The 19752-nt window shown below is 46.0% G+C and overlaps 1 protein-coding gene across 1 annotated transcript in view; it reads left to right on the top strand.

Annotated features, from left to right (window-relative positions):
• Window positions 1–19752, top strand: part of NUP43 (nucleoporin 43) — a 235492-nt gene that overhangs the window by 65744 nt on the left and 149996 nt on the right. Inside the window, exon 2 of the mRNA XM_063917518.1 lies at window positions 1858–1980. Within this exon, the coding sequence (XP_063773588.1) occupies window positions 1858–1980 (123 nt within the window). The remainder of the gene's footprint in view (window positions 1–1857; window positions 1981–19752) is intronic.

Raw genomic sequence — 19752 nt, 5'->3', positions numbered from 1 at the left:
GAACGTGACCCTGGTCGGATGACCCGGCTTACCCATTCACACTGCCCTTTAACCCAGGTACTTCCTGGACAAACCGGTAGGTACCCGGGTTTTCTCTCTCATACCGAGCCATGACCTGGCAATAACCCGTGGTGTGAAAGTGGTATTAAAGGGGTATCAGTGTTCGCAAAAACGCGCCATAGCGTGTATTTTATTTACCCTGTTTTGAGGGCAGGGGACTCGCATTTAAAAAGTGGGCGGTTCCCTGGGACGCGCTCCGCTGCAGCTTGGCTGGACTTGGAGTGGCGGCTTAGCACGGAGAGCCCGGGGCTGAGTGTTTCCGCAGCGATGGGGGAGGGTTTCTTAGGTGACGGGGGCGGGTCCTGATGCTCAGCGCTTCGGCGGGAGTGAGTGGCATCTGGCTGTGTTCTTAGTTTTACCACGGCCGGGGGGGTCCGGATGCTCAGGGCCGGCGTGAGTGGCAGATGTGCTTAGTGCGGGGGAGTGGAGGGCATCAGTGTACTCCGGGGCCCTGAGTACTGAAAGGCACCACAGCGGCATTGACAGCAGCAGTACTAAAAATGAGTCAGACGGACTCCTAACAGTACGCTGCAGCAAAGAAGGATGAGGCGGTCCGGCCGGAGGACAGGAGGGGAGTGCTCTCCTCTCCTTCTCCTGACGTTGTTGCAGGGGGGTCCTATGTCACAATGTAGTGACTGGCCCCAGCGCAGAAGTCAGGACGTCATGAAACTGCAGCTGAACCTAAACAATGAGGTATGGGCAGCAGTGACGTCATGAGACCTAGGACGGAGCAATGACATTTCTAGGTGCGCGCCCGCTTGTAGCCAATGTAATTTCCTGGAAAACATTCCCTACCTTTAAGCAGTACTGTGCATTTATGTTGAACATATTTTACTGTTGTAAGCTCTTAATACATACTCGTCTCCACTCTACATTCTCTCTCTCTCTCTCTCTCTCTCTCTCTCTCTCTCTCTCTCTCTCTCTCTCTCTCTCTCTCTCTCTCTCTCTCTCTCTCATTTTCTTTTTTTATAACTTCCAGCAGTGACACATAGTGGAGATTATGTATTAAGGGGTTACAGCAGTTATATAGCATGTGCAACCTAAATGCACAGTACTACTTAAATGCAGGGAATGTTTTCCAGGAAGTTACATTGGCTACCTGCTGGCGTTTGTGCATATATTTATGTATCTGTTTTGTGATAACTAAACTGGAAGCTTCTTTCTATACAGTACCAATAGTACTGCCTACCCCCCCTTGCCCCAGCAATTTACTCCACAGTACTGCCTGTCCCAATAAACCTCCTTGCCCCCAGTATTGCCATAACTACTATCCACCCTTACCACCTCCCTACCCCCAGTGCTGCCTGCCTCTAACCCCCTCCTTGCCCTCCAATACTGCTCCAGCTGCTGTCTTACTCTCGGCACTGCCTGAACCCTTGCAACCCCCCCAGCCAACAGATGCATGGTCTCCCCCTCCCCCCCACCAATAATATGTGATGGGACCCAGAAATGGTGCAGTAGGACCCAAATTTTCTAAAGTGAGGGGTCTTTGGGACCCACAATTTTTTTCGCTTGGCGCGATCACTGGGTATACGAGCTAAGACCTGGGTCTAACCTATAAACTGGTAAAAAGCAGGGTCAGAGCCCCGGCTTTGGTGTGAAAGTTTTATTACTTAATTGTAATTTAAACACGTGAACACATTAAATGGAAGCGCTTATATAAATTAGACATTTTTTTTGAAAAATCTTTCAATTAGAATGTTATTTAACTGTTCTTTGCAATAGGGATGGATGAGTTGCTAAAACTGTGTTTTTGTCTTGATTATATTGTGGTTTATTTTATTTCTTTATTTTCAGGAAAACAAAGTATCCATATGGTCCACTGGAGATTTTGGTACCATTAATATGGAGGAAGATTATCTAGCGGATCCTAAATTGTTGTGCGAAATTCGACACAAAGGAGATGTGATGGATATGCAGGTATAATGTCATGATTGCTATTGGGCCACCTGTATAGTGATAAAAATGAGGAATTGAGGAATTGTGGAAGATGTTAGAGCAGGTGGAACTGGGGTGTGTGTGTTTTTTTTAAACAAAGACGAGTAAAAAAAAATACGAAATGAATAAGAATATATCTGAAACATATTTAAAAAAAAAAAAAATCTTTTATTTATAAATTTACAAATCTGTGTATATGTTTTTGTGATATATTTATCTATACATATATAGATTCACAGATCTAGATCTGTCCAGCGTCTGTGTTTATTTTTGAAAGTTCCTGCTGGCATTTGGTGCTTATTCTTAAAGCCTGTGTCAGGTAATATTTATTTTTCTTCCTTTTTTTTTGTAGCATAGTTTAAACGGCATATCTATGGTGTGGGCCAGTACTACTTCTTGCCTCTGTCTGTTCCACTGTAAGATAGACCTCCTGGGGAAACATGGGCACTTCCACTGCAGGTAGTGTCAGGGAATGCTTTCTTCAGAGCTATGGATTCCCCAGGGGGTGGTATAGTGCGTTTTATCTTTTGAGATTTGTAAATTATTATCTATTAACTAGCTCATTTCAATTCCAGTTAAAATAGGACTGTTTAAAAACCTGTTCCCAAGCTGTTTTAGACAATGTTGCTAATAGCTGGAACATTAATATTAAATTAATAAGCTATCATTGTGATTAGCAACAGATTGCCAATATCGTCTAGCATAGTTGTAGAATTTCTATATGGACAACTGTATAATGTGGCTTTGACTTGCAGTAGAGTTTAGTAATAGTTTAGTTCACCATTTGTATTTGCATGTTTCATAACATAATTGTATGTTTTGCTATATAGTCTATAATAGATAGTGAGTGTAATCTCTTTAAATGCATACCAGATTAAAATGTCGTATTTAGGGCGATCACTTACATTCATTAAAATTGTCCATGAGTGCCCTGTACATGGAATTCTTTTTGATTGGAGTCTGTCCAAAATTTCGTCTGGCAAACCTACGAAAAGAAACAGTGGTGAGCGTTTCTGTTCTGTAACTTCACATCCACCATGGCATTTGCTCTGCAGTGCTTTACTTTTCTTCCCTCATACTTATTGTTATGTGTAAACAATGGAAACGTTTGCTATTGGGGGGGTTTCAGACATTTTTCTGATCCATTTCTGACTTTCTCAAGGAGTGTGAGGTAGCAGAAGGTTCTGACCCTAAACGTTTATTGTGCCCCAATGTGGACCCCTAGCAGGAAGCAGTTAGTTAGGGATTTAGTGTATACTATCTGGAAAATGACAAATATACAGGACAGCAGTGAATGTAAAAATTTCTGACAGTCCCCTGTTTAAGTGTAAGGAGAAAAAAAACAGCAACCTGTTTCCTCACCATCCTCTATTCGGTTGAAAGACCTGTTAGGAATAAGTATATCTTACGTTTCACGTTACCCACAGGTCACAGTTCCTTTGTCTTATCACTAGTGTGGAGATATTGGGTTCCAAATCACTCAGGCATGGTGGTAGATGAAAAACCAACAGTGGTTTATTGAACATAATGGGTTAGAAACAGCTCTGTAATCCAATTCCACATGGCAATTCCCACCACAAACTCTTGACAGAACATTACTTCTTAGTCAATGAGCAGAGAATCTCAGCATCACCGATTCCCAGATAAATCCAATATAATGGGTTTCACAGCAGATCCCTGTCAGAACATTACTTCTTAGCCTAGGGTCACAAAATCTGTCCTTCAGCTCCCTGGGTAGCTCTACTTATACCCCCAGAAGCTTCATATTGCAGGGGTGTGTGTGACCTCTATGTCTTAGGATCTTACAGCATTGGAATACAATACACTGTACATATATCAAGGTGATTACATCAGCCAGAGAGCCACCCTGTCTGGTCAGCTCACTTTTGGACAATAGCGAGTAAACAAAAAGGGACAATGGTACCTTATGACTCTTTGCCTGCTGGCAACAGACTCCCTGCACCGAGGGACTGAGGAGAGAGAAACTGACCCACTTCTCTGAGTTTCAGGGCTCTGTTTCTTAGGCTTCTGGACACCATTAGCTCCAGAGGGATCGGTACGCAGGTCTCGCCCTCGCCGTCTGTCCCAGAGCCGCGCCGCCGTTGTCCTCGCAGAGCCGGAACAAAGAAGCCAGGTGAGTATGTGAGGAAAAGACCATCTGAGGTGGCAGAAGACACCTTGATCTTCACTGAGGTAACGCACAGCACGGCTGCTGTGCGCCATTGCTCCCCTTCACCTCACACACCTCGGTCACTGTAAGGGTGCAGGGCGCAGGGGGGGCGCCCTGGGCAGCAATATAAACCTCTCTTATGGCAAATACACATATATACATGTGCAGCTGGGCACTGTACATGTATAAAGAAACATTTGTGATGATCCGCGACAAGATACCCCCTTGTTCGTAAATGGGTGACAAAATTTCAAACAAAATAAACATACAAGGGGTAATTCTTTAGTGAAAACCAAATACCTTTAATTACTAAGGTAGATTCGCCATAGTACAGGGTTGGTGTTGCTCCCCAGAGTCAGAAAAACAAGTATTCTAGAAGGAGAAAAGAAGACTCTATTTTGGGGGCACTATTCGAAATATAGACAAGGACAGTTGGTAATATAGAGAGAAAGGAGAGAGTGAAAAAAAGTGGATCAGTATGCCATGGTACACTGCTTCTGCTGTCTCAACGTCATGAGCTCAAACAAAGTTGTTAACTCAGCGGCCGGTGGATGAGAGGGCAGCGACCTGGAAATTTCTGACCAGAAGAAAGATAAATGGCCGTACTCCTTTCTCTCTATATTACCAACTGTCTATGTTGGGCTAATAATGAGCACAGAAGATACCATGTAAATGTGATGGGCATTCTGCATTTTTCAATACTGTATATGTATCATTTGGGCAATTGTTGAACCTACATAATAATACATGTGTTTAGGAATATAGAGCAGATGTTTGGTAAATGTATTACCTATTTATGTTATGGTTGTTCAAACAGTGAGGTACCATATTTGGTTTTAAGAAAAATCAAAAAATAAAAATAAGCTCTATAATGAGCAATCAGTGTTCTCTGAACACCTTGTGATAAATATTTGATCCCAAGGTGTATGTAAATATGTATGTATTTTCTTCCTTTCTTTTTCCCCTATTTTAAGGAACAATTAAAGGTTATATTTTAATGATACTTGATGGTACAACTGGCCTTGTCTATATTTCGAAGAGTGCCCCCAAAATAGAGTCTTCTTCACTGTACATGTATATAAAGAGCCCCCGCCATGTTGTTGTTGGGAAATTTGAGCGGGACAGAAGCCCGCCGCTGAGGGGGTGGGGCTTCTCCCTCAGCACTCACCAGCGCCATGTTTTCTCCACCGCACCGCTGAGAGGAAGCTCCCCGGACTCTCCCCTGCTTGACACACGGTGAAAGAAGGGTTTTTAAAGTAGAGGGGGGGCACATAATTGGCGCATATATATACAACAACAGCGCTACTGGGTAAACATACTGTGTTTTTTCCTGGGTCATATAGCGCTGGGGTGTGTGCTGGCATACTCTCTCTCTGTCTCTCCAAAGGGCCTGGTGGGGAACCTGTCTTCAGAAGAGCTTCCCTGTGTGTGGTGTGTCGGTACGTGTGTGTCGACATGTCTGAGGTTGATGGCTCACCTAAGGAGGAGGGGGAGTGTATGAATGTAAGGTCTACGTCGGCAGTGCCGACACCTGACTGGATGGATATGTGGAATGTTTTAAGTGCTAATGTTAATTTATTGTACTAAAGACTAGACAAAACTGAAGCTGGGGTACAGTCAGGGAGTCAACCCATGCCTGTCCCAATGTCGCCTGGACCTTCGGGGTCTCAGAAGCGCCCACTATCCCAAATAGTTGACACAGATACCGACATGGATTCAGACTCCAGTGTCGACTACGATGATGCAAAAGTACAGCCAAAGGTGGCTAAAGGTATTCGATATATGATTATCGCAATTAAAGATGTTTTGCATATCACTGAGGAACCCCCTGTCCCTGACACGAGGGTACACATGTATAAGGAAAAGAAACCTGAGGTCTCCTTTCCCTCCTCACATGAGCTGAACGAATTATGCGAAAAAGCGTGGGAAACTCCAGACAAAAAACTGCAGGTTCCCAAAAGGATTCTGATAGCGTATCCTTTCCCGTCGCAGGACAGGATACGGTAGGAATCCTCCCCTAGGGTAGACAAAGCTTTGACGCGCTTATCAAAAAAGATAGCGCGTCCATCCCAAGATACGGCTACCCTCAAGGATCCTGCTGACCGCAAGCAGGAGGTTACCTTGCAGTCCATTTACACACTCTGGTACGTTACTCAAACCGGCTATTGCGTCGGCCTGGGTTTGTAGTGCTGTAGCAAAATGGACAGATTCCTTATCAGCGGAAATTGAGAACCTTGATAAGGATACAATTTTAATGACCCTAGGGCATATAAAAGATGCTGTCTTTATATATGAGGGATGCTCAAAGAGACATTAGTTTACTGGGTTCCAGGATAAACGCTATGTCTATTTCTGCTAGGCGTGTCTTATGGAACCGACAGTGGACAGGTGATGCCGACTCCAAGAGACATGGAGTTGTTGCCTTACAAGGGTGAGGAATTGTTTAGAGAGGGCCTCTCGGACCTCGTCTCCATGGCTACGGCAGGTAAATCAAATTTTTTGCCATATATTCCCTCCCAATCTAAGAAAGCGCCTCATTATCAGATGCAGTCCTTTCGTTCCAATAAAAGCAAGAGAGTACGTGGATCGTCCTTTCTTGCCAGAGGTAAGGGCAGAGGGAAAAAGCTGCACAACACAGCTAGTTCCCAGGAACAGAAGTCCTCCCCGGCCTCTGCAAAATCCACCGCATGACGCTGGGGCTCCCCTGAGGGAGTCCGCTCCAGTGGGGGCACGTCTTCGACTGTTCAGCCACATCTGGGTCCACTCACAGGTGGATCCCTGGGCAATAGAAATTGTTTCCCAGGGTTACAAGCTGGAATTCGAAGAGGTGCCGCCTCGCCGGTTTTTTAAATCGGCCCTACCGAAAAAAAACCCTGGAAAGGGAGATAGTGTTACATGCGATTCAAAAATTGTGTCTTTAACAAGTGGTGGTAGAGGTTCCCCTGCTTCAAAGAGGGCAGGGGTACTACTCAACTCTGTTTGTGGTCCCGAAACAGGACGGTTCGGTCAGACTCATTTTGAATTTAAAATCCCTGAACCTTTACTTAAAACGGTTCAAGTTCAAGATGGAATCGCTCAGAGCGGTCATCGCCAGCCTAGAAGGGGGAGATTTTATGGTATCTCTGGACATAAAGGATGCATACCTGCATGTTCCGATATATCCTCCTCATCAGGCGTACCTGAGATTTGCGGTACAGGATTGTCATTACCAATTTCAGACGTTGCCGTTTGGGCTTTCCACGGCCCCGAGAGTTTTCACCAAGGTAATGGCGGAAATGATGGTGCTCCTGCGCAAGCAGGGTGTCACAATTATCCCGTACTTGGATGATCTCCTCATAAAAGCGAGATCACGGGAGAAGTTGCTGAACAGCGTATCACTTTCACTGAATGTGTTACAGCGACACTGCTGGATTTTCAATATTCCAAAGTCGCAGCTGAATCCTACAACTCGTCTGCCCTTCTTGGGCATGATGCTGGACACAGACCAGAAGAGGGTTTTTCTTCCGACGGAAAAAGCACAGGAACTCATGACTCTAGTCATGAACCTGTTGAAACCAAGTGTCAATACATCATTGCACTCAAGTTCTGGAAAAGAGGGTGGCAACTCAACAGGTATGATTCGTTGAACTACACATCCCAGCAAGTTGTACTGCATTTGCTGATTATGTCAAATGAATTTCATGTTTGAATAGTCTAGGTATGATTCGTTGAACTACACATCCCAGCAAGTTGTACTGCATTTGCTGATTATGTCAAATGAATTTCATGTTTGAATAGTCTAGGTATATTGAATACGGGTTTTTTTGGTGTTTTTTTTCTTGTATGTTTTTCTCTTTGTAGAGATATAGTTGGCTGCCTTATTGGCATGTAATGTCTGTTTTTCTAAGCTAATTTATGGCCTTAGTTTAAAGGGGGATGGTCTTGGGTGGAGTTTGCAATCATTGCATTCACATGGATATTGTTCCTATTTGAAGTCTAGTATACGGCTGGATAGATGTCGGCTGGCAGTGCTTTCATAGAAGTGCTGACATAAAAGTGTTATTATAAAAATAGCGTTATACCGGCGTTAAACCGAAGAAAACCAGAAGGAAAACATCAACACACCAACACTACCACAAAAGGACTGCCTTAATGCTCAAAAGTATGTAATTCATCTTATGCATATCATCCGTTTTTACAAAACCTAGGAAAAGGCATCCCCAATCTGCTCACTACAGTTCTCTTATGCAAACTTATGTATGTTTCTTTATGTAATGATTTCTTGAAAATGTCATTGCATGTGTGGGGAAGTTGCTCAGTGAAACAGTTTAGTATTGCATACTAACTGGTGATTACCTCTTTTGAACATTAACCCATTGTGGTCAGGTGTACTATGTCTTTATATTTAGTAAGGTATAGTCATGGTGTAAAGGACAGAGTATGATTACTGATTAGTAAAAGAAAACAAATACTGAGCAACATCCCCAAACAGGTAATTTCAACTTTAAACTTGTCATTTATTTTGTACGCTCTGGACATGGCTACTACTAACAAATGCACAGAAACATTTTTTAAAGCTATGTCTGCAAATGCTAGGAGCTTAGGAGACAAAATTCCAGAGCTAATTGCGATAATGACAAGGGATAACCTGGATTTTGTGGCAATTACAGAGTCTTGGTGCAATGAGAATCATGACTGGGACTTAACTATACCAGGATACAATTTATTTAGGAAAGATAGAATAGGAAGAATAGGAGGAGGGGTAGCAATGTATGTGAAAAAAAGCATAAATGCCACTTTAATACAAAATATTGAAGCCAAAACTGAGGCCCTTTGGGTCACCATAGAAACTGGGAAGGAGGACATTATTCGCATTGGGGTGATCTATAGACCACCAGGCCAGGGGCAGGATTTGGACAGGAACCTATTGTTGGACATCTCTAAAATGGCTTTTAAGGGAGAAGTCATAATCATGGGAGACTTTAATTTACCTGATGTAAATTGGGAGGGGTCTTTTACAAGTTCAGCTACAAGTGGCAAATTTCTACATTCCTTACAGGGAGCATCTCTCAAGCAATTGGTGAGGGAGCCCACTCGCAAAGACTCAATATTAGATCTAATTCTTACAAATGGTGAAAGGATATCTGATATATATGTGGGTGAGCACCTGGGATCCAGTGATCATCAAGCAGTATGGTTTAGTATAAAGACAGGATCCAACTCCTCTCACACAAAAACAAAGGTGTTGGATTTTAGAAACGCAGACTTTGCTAAAATGGGGAGATGTTTAAGTGATTCATTGGCAGACTGGAGAAACTTGGAAGGGGTGCAGGAGAGGTGGAAAAAAATTAAAAGTGCATTACTAAGTGTAACAGACCTTTGTATCAAAATGGTTAGGAAAAGCACCAGGAAAAGGAAGCCAGTGTGGTTCACAAAAGTAGTATCAACTAGTGTGAAAGCAAAAAAGATGGCTTTTAGGAAATACAAACAGACTCAAAATAATAACGACAAAGAGGAGTATCTGGACAGACGGAAGGATGCTAAGAAAGTGATCAGACGTGCAAAGGCAGAAGCTGAGGAGAAAATGGCCCAGTCAGTAGATAAAGGGGGCAAAACTTTTTTTAAGTATATAAGTGAAAGGAGAAAATCAAATGGAGGAATAATAAGACTTAAGACAGAGAGTGGGCATTTGGTGGAGGGAGACAAGGCAATAGCAGATCACCTAAATAATTATTTTTGCTCAGTATTTACTACAGAAGAAGGGATGGGGCCACAGTTAAATTGCAAGGACATTCATAAAAATAAGGTAGATGAAAATACATTTACAGAGGAGAAGGTCCTAACAGAACTTTCAAAACTAAAAGTGGATAAATCAATGGGACCAGATGGGATACACCCAAGGATACTCAAAGAGCTAAAAGATGTCCTGGTTACACCTTTAACAGAATTATTTAACCAGTCACTAAATACAGGTGATATTCCAGAGGACTGGAAAAGAGCAAATGTAGTTCCACTGCACAAAAGTGGAAGCAAGGAAGAAGCAAGTAACTACAGACCAGTAAGCCTTACATCAGTAGTAGGGAAAGTAATGGAAAAACTATTAAAAGAAAGAGTAGTGGAATATCTTAAATCAAACAACTTACAGGATCCAAAACAGCATGGATTTACTGGTGGGAGATCATGCCAAACAAATCTTATTGACTTTTTTGACTCTGTGATGAAAATAATAGATCAAGGGGGAGCTGTAGATGTAGCATATCTAGACTTTAGTAAGGCATTTGACACTGTCCCACATCACAGACTGCTAAATAAACTTGAAAGCCTGGGGGTGGATTATAAATTAGTGAAATGGATAAGAGCCTGGTTGCAGGATAGGAAACAGACAGTTGTAGTTAATGGAGTGCAATCTATGGAGGGAAATGTTACCAGTGGAGTACCCCAGGGATCTGTACTTGGTCCAGTTCTCTTTAATACCTTTGTTGGTGACATTGCAGATGGTATTGAAGGGAAGATATGCCTTTTTGCAGATGATACAAAGATATGCAACAGGGTAGACACACCGGGAGGGGTCAAACAAATGATTGATGACCTAGGTAGGCTTGAGAAATGGTCAAGAACGTGGCAACTACAGTTTAATGCTAAAAAATGCAAAATCATGCACTTGGGTCTCAAAAACCCAAAGGCTAAGTATAGTATCAAGGGTACTATAATGGAAACTACTGAGGAGGAAAGAGATTTAGGAGTCACTATTTCAAGTGACTTGAAGGCAGGAAAGCAATGCAACAAAGCAATGAGAAAGGCAAGTCAGATGCTTGGTTGCATAGGGAGAGGAATCAGTAGCAGGAAAAAAGAAGTGATAATGCCACTGTATAGGTCATTGGTAAGGCCCCATCTGGAATACTGTGTCCAGTTCTGGAGACCCTATCTCCAGAAGGATATAAATACATTAGAGAGTGTACAAAGAAGGGCAACTAAAATGGTGCATGGCCTACATCACAAAACTTACCCGGAAAGGCTAAAAGATCTTAACATGTATAGTTTGGAGGAGAGAAGGGAAAGGGGAGACATGATAGAAACTTTCAAATATATAAAGGGTCTTAACAAAGTTCAGGAGGGAAACATTCTTCAAAGGAAAAGAAGTATTAGAACTCGAGGGCATACATTGAGACTGGAGGGGGGGAGGTTCAGGGGAAATTTAAGGAAAAATTACTTCACAGAAAGGGTAGTGGATAAGTGGAATAGCCTCCCATCAGAGGTGGTAGAGGCTAAGACTGTAGGGCAATTTAAACATGCTTGGGACAGGCATATGAATATCCTTACAAAGAATCAAGATTAAAAAAGGGTTGAGATTGCCTAAAGGATAAAATAAAAAAGGGGCAGACTAGATGGGCCAAGTGGTTCTTATCTGCCGTCAAATTCTATGTTTCTAACATACAAAGCCATTCCATACGGCAGATTCCATGCAAGGATGTTCCAATGGGACCTATTGGACAAATGGTCCGGGTCACATCTGCAACTGCATGAGCGGATCACCCTGTCCCCCAGGGCCAGAGTATCTCTCCTGTGGTGGCTGAAAAGTGCTCACCTTCTAGAGGGCCGCAGGTTCGGCATTCAGGACTGGATCCTGGTGACCACAGACGCGAGCCTCCGAGGTTGGGGAGCAGTCACACAGGGAAGAAATTTCCAAGGCCTTTGGTCAAGTCAAGAGACTTGTCTTCACATCAACATCGTGGAACTAAGGGCCATATACAACGCCCTACGTCAAGCGGAGATCTTACTTCGAAATTGACCAGTTCTGATCCAGTCAGACAACATCACCGCAGTAGCTCATGTAAACCGCCAAGGCGGCACAAGGAGCAGAGTGGCGATGGTGGAAGCCACCAGAATTCTTCGCTGGGTGGAGAATCATGTAAGCGCTCTGTCAGCTGTGTTCATTCCGGGAGTGGACAACTGGGAAGTAGACTTCCTCAGCAGACACGATCTGCATCCGGGAGAGTGGGGACTTCATCAGGAAGTCTTCGCGCAGATTGCAAGCCGGTGGGGACTGCCCCAAATAGACATGATGGCATCCCGTCTCAACAAAAAGCTACAAAGGTATTGCGCCAGGTCAAGAGACCCTCAGACGGTAGCTGTGGACGCCCTAGTGACACCGTGGGTGTTCCAGTCGGTATATGTGTTTCCTTCTTTTCCTCTCATACCCAAGGTGTTGAGGATAATAAGGAAAAGAGGAGTGAGGACAATTCTCATTGTTCCGGATTGGCCACTAAGGACCTGGTATCCGGATCTGCAAGAAATGCTCACAGAAGATCCGTGGCCTCTTCCTCTAAGGCAGGACCTGTTACAACAAGGTCCCTGTCTGTTCCAAGACTTAACGCGGCTGCGTTTGATGGCATGGCGGTTGAATTCCGGATCCTAGCGGAAAAGGGTATTCCGGATGAGGTCATTCCTATGCTAATAAAGGCTAGGAAGGACGTGACGTCTAAACATTATCACCGAATATGGAGAAAATATGTTTCTTGGTGTGAGGCCAGGAATGTTCCTACGGAAGAATTCCATCTAGGCCGTTTTCTTCACTTCCTATAAACTGGAGTGAATTTGGGCCTAAAATTAGGCTCCATTAAAGTTCAGATTTCGGCCTTATCCATTTTCTTTCAAAGGGAATTGGCCTCTTTACCTGAAGTACAGACTTTTGTGATGGGAATACTGCATTTTCAGCCTCCTTTTGTACCTCCGGTGGCGCCTTGGGACCTTAACGTGGTGTTGAGTTTCCTTAAGTCACATTGGTTTGAACCACTTAAAACAGTGGAGTTGAAATATCTCACTTGGAGGGTGGTCATGTTGTTAGCCTTGGCTTCGGCTAGGCGAGTTTCGGAATTGGCGGCTTCATCACATAAAAGCCCCTATCTGGTTTTCCATATGGATAGAGCGGAGTTGCGGACCCGTCCTCAATTTCTACCTAAGGTGGTCTCATCCTTTCATATGAACCAACCTATTGTCGTGCCTGTGGCTACTTGTGACTTGGAGGATTCCGAGTCCCTTGATGTGGTCAGGGCTTTGAAAATTTACGTGGCCAGAACGGCTAGGATCAGAAAAACAGAAGCACTGTTTGTCCTGTATGCAGCCAACAAGGTTGGCGGCCCTGCTTCAAAGCAGACTATTGCTCGCTGGATCTGTAACACGATCCAGCAAGCGCATTCTACGGCAGGATTGCCGTTACCAAAATCGGTTAAGGCCCATTACACTAGGAAGGTGGGCTCGTCTTGGGCGGCTGCCCGCGGGGTCTCGGCACTACAGCTGTGCCGAGCTGCTACTTGGTCGGGGTTAAACACCTTTGCAAAGTTTTATAAGTTTGATACCCTGGCTGAGGAGGACCTCATGTTTGCTCAATCGGTGCTGCAGAGTTATCCGCACTCTCCCGCCCGTTTGGGAGCTTTGGTATAATCCCCATGGTCCTTACGGAGTCCCAGCATCCTCTAGGACATTGGAGAAAATAAGATTTTAAACCTACCGGTAAATCTTTTTCTCGTAGTCCGTAGAGGATGCTGGGCGCCCGTCCCAAGTGCGGACTACTTCTGCAAGACTTGTAGATAGTTATTGCTTACATAAGGGTTATGTTATAGTTTTCATCGGTCTTGGACCGATGCTATATTGTTTTTTCATACTGTTAACTGGGTAGTATATCACAAGTTATACGGTGTGATTGGTGTGGCTGGTATGAATCTTGCCCTTGGATTACAAAAATCCTTTCCTCGTACTGTCCGTCTCCTCTGGGCACAGTTTCTCTAACTGAGGTCTGGAGGAGGGGCATAGAGGGAGGAGCCAGTGCACACCCAGAGTCAAAGTCTTTCTTAAAGTGCCCATGTCTCCTGCGGAGCCCGTCTATCCCCATGGTCCTTACGGAGTCCCAGCATCCTCTACGGACTACGAGAAAAAGATTTACCGGTAGGTTTAAAATCTTATTTTAGCCATGACCAGGGTCTCTGTCTGTGTCCTTACAGCAAATTCTGTTGGCGCACAATGCCTATTGCTGGCTGGGTCTCCTGCTGGGAGGCTATGTTGTGAGTGCAGGGGAGAGGCAGCGGCAGTCAGCAGGCGCTCCTAGCCACAGAGGCTCAGCTAGAGGAGAATCTGTCTCATTTTAGTCCCTGCACTCAGCGCCACTTAGCCCCACTCCAACACTCATTAGCGGGCTTCAACACTGCTGTGTAAATACTGTGTAGTCTATTAAGGTACACAGTCAGCGCCAGGTAGTTATATTTTCTCTTACGTCCTAGAGGATGCTGGGGACTCCAAAAGGACCATGGGGTATAGACTGGATCTGCAGGAGCTTGGGCACACTATAAAGACTTAAACTGGGTGTGAACTGGCTCCTCCCTCTGTGCCTCTCCTCCAGACCTCAGTTAGACTTTGTGCCCAGGACTGACTGGACACACACTAGGGGAGCTCTACAGAGTTTCTCTGGAAAGACTTTTGTTAAGTTTTTTATTTTCAGGGAGACCTGCTGGCTACAGGCTCCCTGCATCGTGGGACTGAGGGGAGAGAAGTCAGACCTACTTCTTCTTAGTTAAGGGCTCTGCTTCTTAGGCTACTGGACACCATTAGCTCCAGAGGGTTCGATCACTTGGTTCGCCTAGCTACTTGCTCCCGGAGCCGCACCGTCTCCCCCCTCACAGAAGCCAGAAGAAAGAAGCTGGGTGAGTATGAGAAGAACAGAAGACTTCAATGACGGCAGAAGACTTCAGTAACGGAGGTACAGCGTAGCAGTAGCAGTGAGCTCCATGCTCCCACACATTCACCAACGGCACTCACAGGGCGCTAGGGGGGAGCGCCCTGGGCAGCAGTTACTGAGGTTTTTGGTGGCAAAAGAAGGGCTATACGGTGTCCGAGCGCCGTATAGAGCACCCCCGCCACTTTGCTGTTTCAAATTTTAGCGGGCTACAGCGCGCCGGGAAGGGGGCGGGGCTGAGCCGCACATTGCTCACCAGCGCCATTTTCACCTATTCCTACAGCGCTGCAGCGACGCTGCCCGGAACTCTGAGCTCCCGCAAGTACTTGGGGAGGAAAAACGAGGGGGGGCACTTAAATTTGGTGCTTTTCAAGTTCTATTGTCGGCACTGAGCATATTACGAACTTCTGTTAGTATATGGGCGCTGGGGTGTGAGCTGGCATACCTTCTCTGTGTTCTCCCTAAGGGCTTCTCTGTGGGTCTGTCCCCGGGCTTGTGGACACTGTGAGTGTGTCGGCATGAGGTGTCGACATGTCTGAGCCTGGGTGTTCCTCCCCGGAGGAAGTTATGGGGGCTGCAGAGAAAGATTTAAGTATGTGTTTGTCAGCACAGCCGACTGCTGATTGGATGACTATGCTGAGTACACTGAATACAAATGTGGCTTTATTGTCAGAGACTAGATAAATCTGATTCTCAGACACAAACATGGAGACAGTCGGTGGAGGATGCATTGTCTCGGGTACAAACAGTCTCGGGGTCATAGAAGCGTGCTTTTAACCAGATGGCAGATACAGGTACCGACACGGACTCAGACTCCGATGTCGATTTGAATGAGGCTTCTTTGCATCCACGGGTTGTCAAGAGTATTCAGTACATGATTATAGCCATTAAAGATGTTTTACGTATATCTGAGGAACCTGCTGTTCCTGACACAAGGGTTTGTTTATTTAAAGGGAAAAGACCTGAGGTCAAATTTCCCCCCTCTCATGAAATGAATGAGCTTTGTGAAAAGGCTTGGGAGTCGCCTGAAAAACGGTGGCAGATTCCCAAGCGAATTTTGATGGCACATCCTTTCCCCTCTGACGATAGGGACAAATGGGAGTCGTCTCCAAGTGTGGATAAAGCTCTCTCGCGATTGTCCAAGAAAGTGACGCTTCCGTCTCCTGACACGACTGCTCTCAAGGATCCGGCGGATCGCAAGCTGGAGACGACATTGAAGTCCATTTTCGTCAATACTGGTGCATTGCTCAGACCTGCTGTGGCGTCGGTATGGGTGAGTAGTGCTATTGCAAGGTGGGCTGAAAATTTGGCTTCTGATATGGATGCTCTTGATAAAGATAATATTCTTTTGACTCTTGGTTATATCAAGAACGCTGCAGATTACCTAAAGGATGCGGCGAGGGATGTTGGCCTCTTGGGATCGAGAGCCAATGCCATGGCGATTTCGGCCAGGACGGCGCTGTGGGTTCACCAATGGAATGCTGATGCCGACTCCAAGAAGAACATGGAAGCTCTCCCTTTTAAAGGTAGTGTCTTGTTCGGTGACGGCCTGGCTGACCTGGTGTCGACCGCTACGGCGGGTAAGTCATCTTTTCTTGCATATATTCCCACACAACAGAATAAGGCACCCCATCAGCAGATGCAGTACTTTCGGCCTAATAAGTACAAAAGAGGTAAGGGCTCGTCCTTCCTCGCTTCAAAGGGTAGAGGTAGGGGAAGGAAGTAGCCTGCAGTGTCAGGCACCCAGGACCAAAAGTCCTCCCCTGCTTCTACCAAGTCCACCGCATGACGCTGGGGCTCCCCTGGGGGAGTCCCTACCGGTGGGGGGGCCGTCTCCAATTCTTCAGTCAGGTCTGGGTTTGTTCGGCCCTGGATCCTTGGGTCTTAGACATAGTGTCCCAAGGGTACAGACTGGAGTTTCAGGAGATGCCTCCCAACCGGTTTTTCGTGTCTGCTTTGCCAACTTCTCTTCCCGAAAGAGAGGTGGTGAGGGATGCGATACAAAAGTTGTGTCAACAGAGGGTCGTGGTGCCGGTTCTATTCGAGCCTCTTTGTGGTGCCGAAGCCGGACGGTTTGGTCAGACCGATTCTGAACCTAAAATCCCTCAACCCATATTTGAATACTTTCAAGTTCAAGATGGAGTCTCTTTGAGCGGTAATCTCCAGCCTCGAAGGGGGGGATTTTATGGCGTCAGTAGACATAAAGGATGCTTACTTACACATCCCGATATTCCCTCCTTATCAGGCTTTACTGAGGTTTGCGGTGCAGGATTGTCATTACCAATTTCAGGCGTTGCCGTTTGGGCTTTCCACGGCCCCGAGGGTTTTCACCAAGGTAATGGCGGAGATGATGGTCCTCCTTCACAAGCAAGGGGTCACAATTATCCCGTACTTGGACGATCTCCTGATAAAGGCGAGGTCCAAGGAACAGTTGTTAAGAAATGTGGATCTCTCCCTGTCTGTTCTGCGACATCACGGTTTGATACTAAATTTGCCAAAGTCTCAGTTGATACCGACCACTCGGCTGCCCTTCCTGGGCATGGTCCTAGACACGGAAATACAGAGTGTTTCTTCCGGAGGTTAAAGCTCTGGAAATCCAGACCATGGTCAGGGAGCGTCTGAGGCCGACAAGTTTGTCGATTCATCAATGCACTCAGGTACTAGGGAAGATGGTTGCGGCTTACGAAGCCATTCCGTTTGCCAGGTTTCATGCCTGGGTGTTTCAGTGGGATCTGAAAAAATGGTCCGGGTCTCACCTGCACATGCACCGGAAAATAAGTCTATCTTCCAGGGCCAGGATTTCGCTCCTGTGGTGGCTGCAAAGCTCTCACCTTCTAGAGGGACACCGTTTCGGAATCCAGGACTGGGTCCTGCTGACAACAGATGCAAGTCTTCGAGGCTAGGGCGCAGTCACGCAAGGAAGAAATTTCCAGGGAAAATGGTCAAGCCAGGAATCTTGTCTCCACATAAATGTTCTCGAGTTGAGAGCCATTTACAACGGCCTGCTGCAAGCAAAGAACCTTCTTCAGGGTCTCCCTGTCCTGATCCAGTCGGACAACATAACAGCGGTGGCGTACGTAAACCGCCAAGGCGGAACAAGGAGCAGGGTGGCTATGGACGAGGCCACAAGAAACCTACGCTGGGCGGAACAGCACGTGAGTGCTCGGTCAGCAGTTTTCCTCCCGGGAGTGGACAACTGGGAAGCAGACTTCCTCAGCAGACACGATCTCCATCCGGGAGAGTGGGCTCTTCATCAAGAGGTATTTGCAGAAGTGACAAAGCGTTGGGGAATTGCTCTGATAGACATAATGGCGTCTCGCCTCAACAAGAAGCTTCCGAGGTATTGTTCCAGGTCAAGGGACCCCCAAGCCAGTGCAGTGGACGCCTGGTGACTCCGTGGGTGTTTCAGTCAGTGTATGTGTTTCCTCTGCTTCCTCTCATTCCAAAGGTGCTGAGGATCGTTCGACGAGCAAGGGTGCAGGCGATACTCGTCGTTCCAGATTGGCCACGGAGGGCCTGGTATCCAGATCTTCAAGAATTACTAGTGGAAGATCCCTGGCCGCTTCCTCTAAGAGAGGACCTGTTATTGCAGGGGCCCTGCGTGTTTCCGGACTTACCGCGGCTGCGTTTGACGGCGTGGAAGTTGAGCGCCAAATCTTAGCTCGGAAGGGTATTCCCGGGGAGGTCATCCCCACTCTCCTTAAAGCTATAAAGGAGGTAACGGCAAAACATTATCACCGTATTTGGAGGAAATATGTTTCATGGTGTGAGACCAAAGCAGCTCTGGTGGAGGAGTTTCTCTTGGGTCGGTTTCTCCATTTTTTTGCAGGCAGGCGTAGATGCAGGCCTGAAATTGGGTTCCATAAAAGTGCAGATTTCGGCTTTATCTATTTTCTTTCAGAAAGAATTGGCCGTCCTGCCTGAGGTTCAGACCTTTGTGAAGGGTGTGTTGCATATACAACCTCCATTTGTGCCGCCGTGGGATCTTGAAGTGGTCTTGCAGTTCCTTATGTCTCCTTGGTTTGAACCTTTGTGTAAGGTTGAGTTAAGGTTTCTCACTTGGAAAGTGGTCATGTTTTTGGCTCTGGCGTCGGCCAGGTGAGTGTCTGAATTGGCGGCCTTGTCTCACAAGAGCCCGTATTTGATATTCCATTCGGATAGAGCGGAATTGAGGACTCGTCAACAATTTCTGCCGAAGGTGGTTTCTTCTTTTCACATCAACCAACCTATTGTGGTGCCTGTGTCTACGGATGCTGTGGCGGTTCCAAGGTCTCTTGATGTTGTAAGAGCCTTGAAAATTTACGTCGCCAGAACGGCTCTTACCAGGAAAACAGAGGCTTTGTTTGTCCTGTTTGCTTCCAACAAGATTGGAAATCCTGCTTCTAAGCAGACTATTGCTCGCTGGATTTGTAATACGATTCTGCAAGCTCATTCTTCGGCTGGGCTACCGTTGCCGAAGTCAGTAAAGGCCCATTCTACCAGGAAAGTGGGCTCATCTTGGGCGGATGCCCGAGGGGTCTCGGCCCTTCAGCTTTGCCGAGCAGCTACGTGGTCGGGTTCAAACACCTTTGCTAAGTTTTACAAGTTTGATACCCTGGCTGAGGAGGACCTTATGTTTGCTCAATCGGTGCTGCAGAGTCGTCCGCACTCTCCCGCCCGTTCTGGAGCTTTGGTATAGACCCCATGGTCCTTTTGGAGTCCCCAGCATCCCCTAGGACGTAAGAGAAAATAGGATTTTAATACCTACCGGTAAATCCTTTTCTCCTAGTCCCTAGAGGATACTGGGCGCCCATCCCAGTGCGGACTGTTTCTTGCAGTTGTATTATTACTGGTTGTACTTGTTTACACACGGATTGTGTATTGGTTTTCTTCAGCTTGT

Source organism: Pseudophryne corroboree, chromosome 4 (assembly GCF_028390025.1).
Source record: "Pseudophryne corroboree isolate aPseCor3 chromosome 4, aPseCor3.hap2, whole genome shotgun sequence".
Classification (NCBI taxonomy): Eukaryota; Metazoa; Chordata; class Amphibia; order Anura; family Myobatrachidae; genus Pseudophryne; species Pseudophryne corroboree.
The sequence above is the reverse complement of the archived record's forward strand: the minus strand, read 5'-3'. Positions and strand labels throughout refer to the sequence as shown.